The sequence below is a fragment of the Buteo buteo genome, chromosome 19 (genome assembly GCF_964188355.1).
Source record: "Buteo buteo chromosome 19, bButBut1.hap1.1, whole genome shotgun sequence".
Taxonomy (NCBI): domain Eukaryota; kingdom Metazoa; phylum Chordata; class Aves; order Accipitriformes; family Accipitridae; genus Buteo; species Buteo buteo.
In genome coordinates, this window is record NC_134189.1 from 13958915 (window position 1) to 13972960 (window position 14046).

Here is a 14046-nt window from a genome sequence, read left to right on the forward strand (position 1 = left end):
CCGGCAGTGCTAGCTTTGAACTGGTTGCATGCAATCATGAGGTTACTCCTTTCTAAAGCTGCCAGTTAAAGTCTCCAACTCTTGTTCTTCCTCTTCCAGAGCTAGTCCGAGGAAGGAAGGACCTCACGAAGATGAAAGCCACACGTGATTTGGACAAGGGGGAGGAGGGGCAGGCCTTCCTCCCACCCTCCCCTCGCCCAAGCAGCATGTAGCTTCCTGGGTCCGTGGAACATGGTGCCGCAACGGCTTTTGTGTTGGAAACCTGGAACGGTGCTGGGCCCCAGCCAGCCAAGCAGCTGGCTCGCCACCGCAGGGCGAGCATCGCAAACTAGTGGCTTTCCATGACCGGAGACTGCGTCTCGTTCAGGGTTTGAGGGATTTTTCGGGTGGGGAGGGCGGGGGTGGGGGCGGAAACTTTCATTGACTGCTAAACTCAGGTATATTTTTCAGGGTGGAAGAGGACGATGATGGAATTTTACTTGTAGTATTAATGTGTGTGTTTTGGAGCTGGATCCAGTTTACAGAATTTAACCTGTTGCCTTTTTAAATAAATTTCTGTTGTTGGTGAATGTATTGTACATAACGGGGGAGGGGGTGGGCCCAGCTTGTAGTGGGCTTAGCACTGGAGGAATCCTTAACTGTTTACAATCATATCACACTGAAATCTTTCAGGATAGGGTGAGGGTTTGGGGGGAGCGGGGAGAGGTGAGGGAATGTGTGATGGATGACTTGCTGTCCTCTTTCCTGTCCTCTGCAACCGAGACACGACCTGACGGTTGGTTGACTTAATAGCAGGAATTGCTCAGGAGCATAACGTGTCCTCCTCTTTCTCTTGTCTTCTTCCTCCTTCCCCTCTCACCCCCACCTCCACCCTCTGGATCTAGGGCCTGAGTGCACTTCCAGCTCCTGTCATCATGGGGGAACAAGGAAACCAGGACCAGGAATTGAAACCACGACAGGACACTCATGGCATTGTCCCTTCTGCTAGTATAATACCCTTCTCCCTGCCTTTCTCATAGGAGAAATGTATGCTCTAGAAAGCAGAAAATGACATAACTGGTCATCTTAGACTTCTTTCAGTGAAACCAGTGGAGCAGCACCTATCCAGTAGAACAAATAATGTGCAAATCTGTACTGCCCTGCTGCCTGAGGAGTGGAGACAAGCCCCCACCTTTCTTTCTTTGTCCCTTGGCTATATTCACTTCTTAGCAGCAGCGAAGCAGAAGGTACCCTGTGGTTCCTGACCACTCTTGGTTACCTGCGAAGGAACAGCATGAGGCTACTTTGGGGGGAATGGTTGGTTTGCTGCAGTGTGAGCTGTTTGTTGGCTAATGGCGATGGATTTGTGTTTGCAAGTTGCGGGTGAATCGGAAAGCACTGATTTGAAATCAAATGTAGAGGTGGCATGGCTCAGGGGGTGAGGGACAAGAGGGCTTTGTGCTGGAGTTGACTTGGTTTACCTTTGCCATCATTGATGCCGCAGCAGCAAGTCCTACAGGGCTAGTGGCAGCTTTCCTCAGAGCCTGTGAGCAGTCTGCAGGGGCTTTCCTCACCAGTTGCAGTACTGCACTGGGGAACGCCTGTGCGCCAGTGCTTTGCCAGGCACCAATGTTTAAATGTAGGTTTGACAAATGAGTTTCATATGAATCTCATCTGCAGACGTTTATTCACATCTTAAATGTAACAAGGAAATACAGCTGATGATTCTTGGGGGAGCTGGGGTAAAACAAGGTGGAGTTGCTATGTGAGAAGATTGGGCAGCAAGATCTGCTGGGACCACAGCCGTAGTGCAAACTGCTGGTTGCCCTGGGGGACAGCGGTATGGTTAAAAGGAGGATGTGCCAATGTGCTGGACAGATTGTGCTAGCAAAAGCACAAGTGGCAGCAGACATAAGGACAGAGCAGCATGTCCTTTAGTCTGTGGTACCAGCTAGGGGAGGGTCTTTGTCTCTGGGTTTCTGGAAAATTCTTCTGGCTGCATTGTTGTATTGGATGGTGCCATCACTCATATCTTTAGCTGGATTGCACTAGCATGCATGACTGCATCACCTTTGTCCTGATGTGTACATATACGGTGTGCTGGCGAAGCTGTTTGAGCAAATGGCAGGTAGCATCTGACTGAGCCATTACTCCTTCTGTCCTAAGCTTTTGGAAGAACAAAAAGCCTGAAAGATGAGAAAGGAAGCACTGCCACATTAGTGCCCAATTACCAATGAGTCCCACTGCTCTGTTGCTACTGTACTTTTGCCTGTGATGAGCTGTGTAGGGCCAAGGCATTTTCCAAGCCTAACAGGAGTTAAACTTCTTAATGCTATTCCCACAAGCATGTTTATAAATGCAGTTGTTCATACCCACTGCTGCAGCTAGCCTCTGAACTATAGCTGTTGTCTGCTTAGTCCAGTGAATTGCCTGGGACAGCTGGCTCCTCCACAAAGGAAGACTTCAATATAATGTCAATTACTTACAATCTCTATCTATAGATGCCATTACGTTATGAAAGGGAGATTTTTTTGTCGTGGGTTTTTTTCTGTGTTTGTGTTCATCTGTCAGAGAGCAATTGTCACTGCTGGATTGGTGTAAACTGGAATAGATGATCCTGAAGGTTGTCCTTTGACTGAGAAGCAGGTAATTGCTCTCCCCACCCAATAACATTAGGCTATGGCTCATCCAAATTTGTCCCAGATCTGAGGGTCTCCTGCTGGCTTGTCAGCTGGCAGTGGGTTTCCAGAGGTGCCCCAGCTGCTCAGAAATGCAGGTCTAGATCCTCCACTGAGGAGGTACTGAAGCAGTAGTAGGTATTTATGAAAAACTGTGCAAGTATAACTGCTCTTCAAGACAATAAACCTGGGACAAATGAAAGCATGGTTGCTTCTCCTTGTAAAGCAATCTTTAGTTCATTGTAGATATAAAAATAATTTGAAATAGCACATTTAAAAATAGAGGAACTGTAAAATGCAACTTGTAGCAAAGTATTCGAAATTCTGGAAATGTGAATGTAGATTCTGCAAACAACCCCTGCTGTACTTCAGCCTGTGTCTTCTGTATCACAGACAGTTACCTGAATATTTGAAGTGCCTTTCATTCAGCTCATTGTGAACTTTGTGGAACAGGAGGGGTTTGGAAGCTATTAAAAAAAAAAACCACCAAGCTGAAACACTCTTGGCCTTCAGACGGAACTGGCACTGAAAACATGGTTCTAGTGGTCATGGTATCTGGATGAGTACCAAGCCCAGATCAAAACAGGGGATGAATAAGAAAGGCAAGAATTGCTTGTGGTCTGCCTGGAGAGTGTAGTGGAGTGTTAGTGATAGATACTCTGAGGATCCTATGTGGAGTGTGCGACATGAAGATATTATCCCTCACCTGACATAATGCAAATCTGGGAGAAGGGTTTGACTTGCAGGTTGTAGACAAAACAGAGTAGTGAAGCTGACTCCTCCTGGGAGGGTTTCTAGGTAAATGGCTTTTGATGTAGTCAATAATTCTTATTAAAGTGACTAACAAGCTGCTGTTGTGAGGACACATGGTTTATATTAGAAAAGTACTAATATAGCATTGGAGGAACTATGGCTGGGCTACAGGGATAAGGCTATCCTGGGGACAGGGCACATGAAGATATAGAGCTGCTTGTGGAATCTTAGCTCTGAGTTTCCAGACTTTCAAATGCTTTGTTCATAAGTGTTTGGCTGGTTTTGTTTTGGTGTTTTTTTTTTTCTTTTTATGATGACATCTAGGGATGCCCCAAAAATCAGAGCTCTATCTTGGTAGGTACAATCTGAGCAAATCACAGAAAATGGGCACCCCTCAGAGGGCTTGGGGCTGGGAGTGGATTGCTGGGATGAAACACCAGTGGAAATGTACAGGGAGAAGCAGAAAATGTGAATTTTATAGTTTATGGTTTCCCAACCTGTGCTGCGCAGGGCTGTTTTGTAGGTATTGTGAAAGAGACGGGTTTAAGGAGGGGTTTAGAAGAGAGTAAAATGGCAGCTCTTTACATTCGGAGTGGTACTTTTTGCCATGGGTTGGCATACAGTGCAGGAGAAATGTAGCTGCATTTTAAAATATCCTGACTTTTGAGTGCCATACTTGTGTCACTATCTTAAACGATATTTTAACACAATACAGAGAAATTCTGGACTCTGGTTGGAAGCCCTCTTTCTCATCCCCCAGTGCTGTTATAGTGTAATATATTAACTGTTGGTCCTTTTGCAGCAAGCATCCTGAGCTAGTGACTTTGCAAAGTTTCCTGTAGCTATTACTTTTCCCATACAGAGGATGTGTTTTGCTATAATTACGGATTTCTTGTTAAACGAGACTATATAATACATAGAACAAATATGATGCTGACCATGCTTGAACATGCCAAAATTTTCCAATATTCTCAGAAGAGTTTTCTATGCTACTCTGGCTTTTTAGCCTCTTGCTCTACCCACCACCGCCTCCTTTGCAAGTGCTGTGTGGTGTTCCCAAAATCCTGAGATGTTCAATTGTCATTATAAGTGCCATTGTATAAACTCCCCTTGGGACTCGGGAAGCTTTGGGCATCTTAAGTCCTACAGGCCCTGGCAATTCAACTAAGTATTTTAAGAAGGCCAGTCACTGAGGCTTCACAGTGATTTTTAGCTGTGTCCAGCAGAAGTTTGCAGTCTATAAATTCCATGGTGTGACCCACCAAACCACTCAGTAGCAATCCAAGGCACCAGCCTGCAATGAGGAGGACAAAAGAGGAAAGTAAATTTGAAGCTTCAAGGCCCAACTGGTTTGATTTGTGACTTTAAAGTACATGGAGACACTTTTCTTGGAAGAGCTTCTGATTCTTTCTTGTCTGCCAAATGCCTTTCCCATGCAGACTTTTCGAAACAAATCTCCTGTGTATATTTTTGTAAGTGTGGTTTCTCGGGGTCTTGGAGAGCTATCAGCTTCTTGATGTCTTATCTGAACGCTACTCACAGAGGCTGTCTTTCATTCTGCTGACTGAGGCAGTTCTCCTGCAGCTTCTCACCCCAACACTTCTCCATTTAAAAAGAAAGTATAATTAGAAAACAACCTTCTTTTTTTCCCTCTACTGATCTCTGTCAGTCTTCTGTGCATCTCTGTGTTGAGCCTGGGCTGTTGCTTTGCTCTTGATGGCTTTGTTCTGCTTTCCTTTTCTGAGGAGGCGGTGCATTGCCAGATGCATTGTGGAGTTTTGGAGAAGGTGTCGAACCAAGTGATGGAGAAGCACCATCCCGAGGGGTGGCTTGGAGAAGACAAACAGGAGAACTGGTGACGATGTGGTTGCCCCTGGTTCCCCTCGCTGCAGACCAACCATGCAACTGGGTCTGTGCTTAACCAGAACTACCCCTTAAGAAGTTTTTACTGTGGTGCATTGGTGTTAGAGGAGTTTGCTCTTGCAGAATTCCTGTTTTGCTTTTAGTTAGGCACTGATGGTTGAAGAGCAGGTGTGTGTGCTGTAACATTTCTGTAAGGCTGAGATTGAGATAGCAGGCTGTGAAAGTAGCGTTGCAGCTGCAGGCCATGTGACAAGCTTTAAGAGTGTGTGCTTATTGTAACTGAGAAAGCATCTCAAACGTTGACCTTCCAGCCTTTCCCCATCTGTACCTGTTTAACATACAGATGGGGATAAAGCACATTCGGGCTTGGCAGGACCCCTGCCGCCCATGCGGAAGGAAAATGCTTTTAACCAGCACATAATGAACTATGCGCTTTGGTTTTCACTCTCTGCTGCCCACCTCCCTCTCTGAAAAAGAACTGGGGGGACCCATTTCCAGCTGTCTCCAAATAGGATCTCCTGGGATGACAAGCGTGAGGCTCAGTCCACCCCTAGGCAAGGAAATTCAGGACAGGGTTGTATGTATTTGAAACTAGATAGTAACATCCAAGTGTACCTTCAAAGTGCAGGTGTAGCAAGCTGTGCGGTGCCATTCCCTTTTTGATTACTCTCCTGCCTCGGCTCACGTGCAGTATTTGAGAGACCGTGGAGCATTCTGTAGTTTTAACACTGCTGGCCTTGCACTGACTGGGGGGGGGGGGGGGGGGGGGTGTCCTTAATCCGCAGCAGTGGCCTAGATTTCTTTTGGCAAAGATTTTCTTCTTTTTGAAATGTGGATGTCAAAGTGGACAGTACATCCAGGAGAAAGCAAGAGCTACATCCACCAGTGGAAGAAGGGACAAAGGATTAATTAGGGCTGAGGATTAATTGGGATTTTCACCAACTCTAGCAAGTCCCTCTGTCCTTTGCCCCGTTTGTTTGGAAACACATGGCTTACTAGCAGAAGGGCAGGAAGTGGAATATCTTCTAAATAAAAGTGGAACTGACTCTGTGTGGGCAAAATTCCCTTGTTATGGACAAAGTTAGACCAGATGGCCATCAGGGATTCCTTGGGCCTTCAAATCAGTAAGAGGCAAGCAGATACATAGTGCACTGAAAAACTGTTGAGTACGTCAGAGGAGCGATCTCCCTTTCTGAAGCCAGCCAGGCAGCTACAGGAGCTCAGGCCTCAATCTTTAGTCTGGAAAGTCCTCTGATCCCCTTTTGTGTCATGCACCAACACTTCCCCTCTCCTTGCTTCCTAGCTTTCAAGTTTCTTTCCCTCTGCTCACTTTGCTGCAGTCTGTTGCTGTCAAGTGCAGAGATGAAAGCTCACTGCCCACGCGAGTAGAAAGGCAGAAGGTTGAACTTGCCAGCTGTCTCCTCTGCACATGCATATACAAAGCAGGTGGGGAGTACACATTTACTGTCCTCATGAAATTAAGGTGTCCTCAGTGGCTCACTGGTGTTCTCCCACATGCCCCCAGGGTTTGCCACCCTGGCACAGAGTTGTCTGTCCCTCTGCCAGCACAAGGATTTGCTCCTGGCCCCTGTGCAGGGTTCCCGCGCATGATCCTGGCGTGCCTACCTCCAAGGGAGCTTGGGTTTAAAATATATACTATGTACAACCATGAAAACTGTTGCCTCTCTTGCTTGATAGATCAATGAACACTGCTGCCTGATTTTTTCTGAGCAATAATAATGTGCAGCAGTGCAACTTTGACCTTCCCATATTGTTTCAAGGAACGGATGGCTATGAAACACTGGGGGGTTTCACAGTTTGAGTGGGAAGCAAGGTGCTTTCTGTGGCCCTGCATTTTATCTATGTCACGTTCCTGCTTTCCCAGTGACTGTTGGAGTGATTTAGGTAGCTGAGAGCGAGCTGGTTGCTTCCTCTGTTTGGGAAGGTAGAAGGGGAAGGGAGCAAGTTGGTAAAGTTGAGCCTTGTCCACAAAGCAGAGCACATGGAAGAGGGGTGCCTGTTGCTGCCGCGGAGTGAGGGGTGGGTGGACCACCGATTCAATGCCTCTGGGGGAGGAAAGCGACCCGCTGCTGCTTCACCTGGCATTTATGGGGGAGGTAGCAGGAGAGCCTATGTCACTATGTCCATTTTTCTGAAGTTGGGTGATGTCGGGGGTTTTTTTGTATTATTGTAAGTTTGTAAAGAATGTAATCTGTCTGTTGGGGGCACAAGGAGAAAACGGGGGCCTTTCGTTAGGTGAGGCTGTTCTTATGTTGCTGTGTTTTTTGTTGTTGGGTGGGGAAGGAGTTTAGGGGCCATGGGGGCAAAAGCCTGGCCCCTGTCAACTGCTTGCAACTGTCCCAGGGCAACGGGAGGGTGAGCTGATGCTGTGGCAGAGACCTCCCACACCAAGCTGTGAAAAGAACCCCTGCCTGCATCCTTCGGTGGGGGAATCTGACCTGCATGGGGCTCGGGACTGAGGTGTTTTGCTGGGTGGTGGGACCTAATGCTCTAGGGCTGGTCCTGCTCGTCTTCGTCTCGGTTAGAAACTGAGCTGGTCAACTGCCCGTGCTGTTTAGGAAAGGTTGGATTTGCTAGCCTGACTTTCTCAGTGGAAGGAGTTCATGCTGGAGTGGCTCACCCCGGTGCTCCTCTCCGCAGTGGGGGCTCAGGTGCTGCACCTCTCCGTCGCCTGGTGCCCAGGAGCCCCCCTGGCTCTCACCCCCACCTCCCTTCCTGTCCCATAGAGCACAGTGTCAGGGATCCTCTTCTCTCTCCTGCTGCTGCAAAGTTGTGTGAACTTTCCTGGTCAATACTGGAAAGGGGAATGCTATTTATTTTTATATTGTGTATATTTTGTCTTGGTCTGCTGATTACCTTTGTTCCCCAAGAGCGACAGTTACCTCAATAGTTAGTTTAATACTGTGTGTTGGGTAATTTTTTTAAAGAACTTTTTTAAAAGCTTGATCCTTGGAGGTCTGTAGATTTTATTTCCATATGAATTGGTTATTTTGTATAAAGTACGTTCTTAAAATAGCAATCACCCATGCTGTATGTGTGTTTTCTTGCCTCCTGGATGGTCTCCCTCTTCCTTTGTAAGGGGGGAGCGGATGGGGGTGGGAGGGGAACACAGAGGGCTTGTTTCAGAGGGACAAAGCCCTGGACTGCAGACACAGTTGTACCACCTGAAAGCCATTTACAAGAGAACACCTGGAAAGCTAATTGGGATTGTTTCCCCTTCTGAAACACAGCTGTCTGCCTACGAACAACCCAGTTGTGGAAATGAGATGGTGTCACTTCTTTTCCCCAAAGTCCCTGGTGGGCTGTGGGTTCTCCTGCAGCCCAGGTGTGCTGGAAAGCCTGCCTTTATCCCCAAAACACCACGCAGTCTTGGGTCGCAGGTAGTCTGTTCCCCCACACTCACCCAAAACCTCTCTTTGCTTTAAAAAGGGTGACTGCCCTTTAGTAAAGCCTACGGAGTGATGCTGCTACGAAGGAGGAACCGATGTAGCCTGCAGGGTTCCCCTTTGTGCTGCTTTAATGCTAAGCAGCATAGGGTATGACGGTCCTCAGGGGCTGTTAGAGGACTTTAGAGCCTTTAGAGCTTATGTGCAGTGGTCCAAACCCACATCGGACCCAAAACGACACTTGCCATTTGCTGTTTATTAAATCTCCCATGTGAGATCGGGCAGTGGTTTCAGCCTTCCCAGCAGAGACGTGTTGAAAGACTTTCTCATGAGGGTTTCAGCATCAGAACCAGGAACTGGCCATACCTTTTCATGCGGGAAGGCACCTGCTCTATGTGCTTTGGGGCAGCTTGCACTTGGCCCTTGCTCAGCTGGTCCCTTGCTCAACTTTGCTGATTCAGCAGCTTTTCATCAGGACAAAATCAAGGCGATTTTAAGGAAAGGTTGGTGCCAGCAAAAGGGGGCACAGGGAATGAACGGTAGAAGGCCAGGGGCACCGAGGCTCCCAGGTGCACGCTGCATGCCCCTTCCCCTTCCTCCCCGGCTCTAGCTGGTAAAAGCTCCCTCTGCCTCCTCCAGGGCTGGTAACAGATGCTCTTGCTCACATCTCCTCCTGCCAAAACAGCTTCACAGTGTAGCTGCTCACACCACGGGCTCCACCTGCCTCTCCTGCGGGAGCCTCGCTGGGGCTGCTCCCGAGCCCAGCACACTCGCCTGGCTCTCGGCACCGAAGCTGCCTCTGCCAAAAGGTGCTCACAAAACATTGGTCTGTGACACAGGACCCCACACTTGCCAGCCAAACCAGGGGCTCATCCTGTCCTCATAGCTCTTCTTTCTCTCTGTGCACAAAGACGGGCAGATGAGCCCCAGTGAATGACTTGTTCAAGAGCTGACTGTAAATCCCCGGTGCATCGCTGCTCCTGGGGCCGTTCAGGGACTCGCTGTACCCTCCCTCCATGGCTTGGTCTGAGACTGACTTATCCCGCCACGTACCTGCATATTTTATGCGCAAAGAAGCCCGCAGAGCACGTGTTGGCACCTGGGAGTTTGGAGGAGCCCGAGATGGAATCTGCTGCACCCTGACAGCTCAAGCACCCCAAAACCGCCAGCCGAGTGTGGGATCTGCCCCTTCTGCCTGGGCCAGGCAGGTGAAGCCAAGCATCCCAGTGGGCACTTCCCGACACGGCTGCAGCTCCGGGCCCTGCAAAGGCTGTTTGAGGACGTTGGCCCCTCCGAGCTGGGGCAAGGTGAGTTGTTCCCGGGGGCGGGCGAAGGGCTGCTCTCTGTCACATATCCCCCTTCCCCCTCTCCCCCCTGCAGGGGCCAGAGTTCGGGGTGACGAGAGCAAGCTGTCCAATTTAGGAAGGGGAGGAATTTGGTCGCCCCATCAGTCCCAGGAAGCGTTTGGGTCAGAGGGGATTGGCAGGGGGAGATTTCTAATCCTGGGGCTAAGCCAGCGCTGAGCGGAGCCGGCGTTAATTGGAACCAGTCCCAGGGAAGGGGTGGAAAGTCACTGCTTGTAGAGCTGCCTTGCAGCCCAGGCGAAGACAAAGCTTATCTGTGCTATAGGAAATGCCACATCCTAACCTTGACAAGATGCTATCGTGAGGGTAACAGGCAGTATCAAGCTAGGCCATGTGTCCCCCTAATTCTGTACCTTTCTTCCTTCTTTCTGATGTCCATAATTTTTGTTTATTCTTCTCCTTCCTTCCCCACTATGGGTTGGCAAAGCTGTCCCCTTGTACTAAAAAAGAGCTTTCCTGAGCTCTTGGGCTGAGGCTTTAAACTTGACTTCCTCTCTACCCTCCTCCCTGAGAACTGGGATGCTTCTCACCACCAGCTTTTTGTCCAGCCGTCTCAGAGCAGCTCACTAATTCGTGTAGGCTTGAACTGGGGATGGGTGGATGAATGAGTTTCAGTAGGGACCAGTTTAGTGCCCAGTTTGGGTATGGAAATAAATGGCAGCCCCTCACCTCCATCACGGGGCAGCCCCCGGGGAGAGCTCCAACTCCAGGAGGGTTTTGGTAGAGCTGATGGATGGTGCATCTTTGAGGGGTGCCTAAAGGCGAGGGAAGAACCGGAGAGTCCTCGGCACCCATCAGTGGTTTGGGGGGAGTGTGTATTTCACTAAAAATAAAGAACCTTGCAGGTAAAGTTCCCATCTTGAATTTTCCTATTAGTCACCACACTTGAGCATGGGACACACCACCTCACACAGAAAGGCAGGACTAAGGCAGGCACTTGGGGTAGCTCAGAAGGACTCAGATTTAGGCTAAAATGAATGGTTTCTATTCGCAGAAATGTTTAGTTATAGGTATTAGGAAAAATATATACAGTCATAGAGTCAAGATTTTCATTTTTGTCCCATGTTGAGATGTAAAATGCAACTTCTCCAAGCAGCCGGCGACCTCTTGAGGGGTGGGACCCCCCCCCCATATCTCCTGCAGCCCTCAAAGCCACAATTTTTGTTTGGTGGAGAAGGCACAGGCACAGAAAGGCAAAGCAAAGCCACTTGCCCACTGGAGCAGGCCTTGTCCCTGGCAGGTGGGAATGGACCCAAATGCCTTGTTCCCAGCCGTAAGCTCAGTCTGAGGGTGCAGTGTTGCTGTGTATATATTTATACACATGCATAACGAATGTTAGGGTCTCCCAAGCGCTAACAAAAAATGCAAACTTAATTTGGACCATAACAAAAGCCCTAAAGGCTGGCCCCCAAATGGGTTGCCCCGAGGGCCCTGTGCTTGCCCAACAGAGAGGAGACAGAGCGTTTTTGCCGGAGGAGGAAGAGAAGGTGGGAAGGGGCAGGGGGTCACCACGGGCCGGCACAGCATCTCAGAGCTGCCCCCTCCTCCTCTGCCGGCACTGGGAGGCCACATGTTCCCTGCCCGCTTTTTTTAAATTCCTTTCCCAAAGAGGCTGCCGGGGCGGAGGGATTGTAAAAAGTTCACCCCCTTGTCACGAATGCGCCCGTTCTTCCGGGGCCGGTGGGCAAAAGTTGTTTGCAATTTCCTCGGGCCGTGACCTTTGTTTTGACCATGGCAGAGGAGGATTGCAATCCATCAAACCCTCGCCTGGCCTGCGCCAGGGGCGGGGGAAAGGGCTGCCTTCGGCCAGCGGAGGGGGATGCCTGTCCAAGGGGCACAAGGACACCCATTTGCCCCTCGGGTTTGGTCGAGAGGCAGAGGGGATGCCTAGCTGCTCGCTCAGCTGGGGATTCAAGCTACCGATGGGGGATTCAGCGAGGGAAACCACTGTGTGTGCCACACAATATGCTTCCGCCAGAGAGATTTGAGAGAGTTTGCTTTAATTTTCTTTCCTGGGAAGGATGCCTGATCGCGATTTACTACATCAGCAGAGTGGGGAAAGATGTCTTGCAGGGCTTGTGCCTCGAGCCAGCCCCGGAGAGCAGCCAGCTGCATCAGGACTGTACTTTCAGCAGGAGCTTGGACAAAATGGGAGATGCCGGCAGATTTAGCACCTCCAAAGGCCCAGCCGCTAATGGTCCCTGACATTTCTAGGCTGCACAGCTTTTTGAAAATCCCACACCACTATGTTTTGTTAGGAAAATCAGCAGCAAACTAGAACCATCCCCTGGGAAATGGCTCCCATAGGCGTCTGCCTCTCCACTCAAGTTCCCAGGGTGGCAATTCATTCCAGGAGTACATCTTCCCCTGCACCCGGGTGTCCCCTTTGAAGACATACCTGCATATGAAACAAATCTCCCCCGAGGAAATGCAGCCTGCGCATACCAGTCTACCCCCCCCCCCTTCCCTTGGCTGCCTGCCCCCCCCTCCCCTCCCTCTGATCTCTGCTTCCCTAGGGAAACACGTCCTACCGCACTTCCCTGCTGCTACAGACAGATTCCCTTGGGAAGTTACTCTGTCACGAATCCCCCTTGGTCAAGCCCTTGGAGAGCGCCTAGGTTTTGGGGTCAGAAGGGAGGGTTGCAATATTTCAAATGGCCCCTTGTGTAACAGCACGCATGGCCTTGCAACACCCAGACCATCCTTTCCAGCCTGACCACTTGGATGGGAACCAGAACCAGGGTACTTTTTTCCTAGGAAGGAGCTATGTGCTGATTTCCAGGCACAGCAGACCATGATGTGGAGAAATGTTCCTTGTTTGATGGGTATCTGTTGAGCTCAGGGAGGAGGAGGGAAGGGAAAGACCTTTTACACCTCAGACTGAAAACATTATGTTGGGGGAGGTAGCTCCTTGGGCTAGGAGGAGGAAGAGGGAGACATGCATGAGTACCCCAGAAAGTCTGTAGAAGACAAACCAGACCTCTTTCTAGGCATCACCGTCCTCTCCTATGTCAATCACTGTCACACTTTGTAGCCTGCCTGCCTGGATGCTGATGCCATTTCTCCCCTGCAGCTCTCTCCTTCCCTGCTGATTTTCCCCTCCGCACCTGTGTGCCCGCTGCCTGACTCACACCAAACCGAAACCTCTTGTCTGCCCTTGTCTGCATGCACGTCCCCAACAGCTGGCTCGGCGCCCAGCTCCCTGAGAGCCATCCCCCCCCCGCCAAACCCCACATCCCCTCCCCGGCTTGACCTGCCTCACGCCCTTCGCCCCGTGGGTCCCAGTGGTTCCTGGTGGTGAGAGCCCCAGGTGTGAGCGAGCTTCAGGAGCATCCACCATCTCATTGCTTTCCTCCAGCTGCCGGGAGGCTGTTGTGGACCAAGTGCAGCGGTAGCACCCTCTGAGAGAGCTAAGCCCCCTGTCACCAGTCTGTTCCCTCAAGAGGATGCCCTGAGCAGGGCCAGGGGCAGCTTCTTCTCCGGGTAGAAGAGAACAAAGCCTACCACTGAAACAGCCTTTTTGCGGGGGTCACACCAGGGCTTGCTTTGCTGGTGCAACCCACCATGAGGCAGATGTCTGGTCTGGAGAAGGAGAAGGCGGTGACCATTGCACAGGCACACGTGCTAGCTGCCGTCCCATGTGTGCGACTGATGGGCACGTCTGTGGGCATCGTGCAATGAGGATGCCTCCCATTTGGTGGCGTGATGGGGGGTGTCACAGTGGGGCACGCTTTGCTGCAGCAGTTCAGGGAAAGCTGCCCTGGTCTGGGGCCCTTGCAGGGACAGGACTGCTCCTCTCAGCAGGGACAAAAGTACCCCAATTCAGCCCCCTGAAAGGCCAGAGACCTGCCAGCAGTGATTATTGCCAAAGCTTGTGATTCTGGCACGACTCTGGGTAGGGCTGCTTTCTCTGTTTGCCAAGCTGCAGGTAATGTTACTTGACAGTCGTCTTTCATTTCAAAATATTGCCTGTAAAGAAAAGCTCAAGTGCCCTCCCTGCTC

At 50.2% G+C, this 14046-nt stretch overlaps 1 protein-coding gene across 2 annotated transcripts in view; it reads left to right on the plus strand.

The window, feature by feature from the left end:
* The window catches only part of CECR2 (CECR2 histone acetyl-lysine reader), a 97630-nt gene extending 97232 nt beyond the window's left edge, over positions 1–398 (plus strand). For both annotated transcript variants that reach the window (XM_075051222.1, XM_075051223.1), the window contains one exon: positions 100–398. In XM_075051222.1, coding sequence (XP_074907323.1) covers positions 100–105 — 6 coding nt within the window. In that variant the 3' untranslated portion in view covers positions 106–398. The remainder of the gene's footprint in view (positions 1–99) is intronic.
* Positions 399–14046: the final 13648 nt, after the last annotated feature.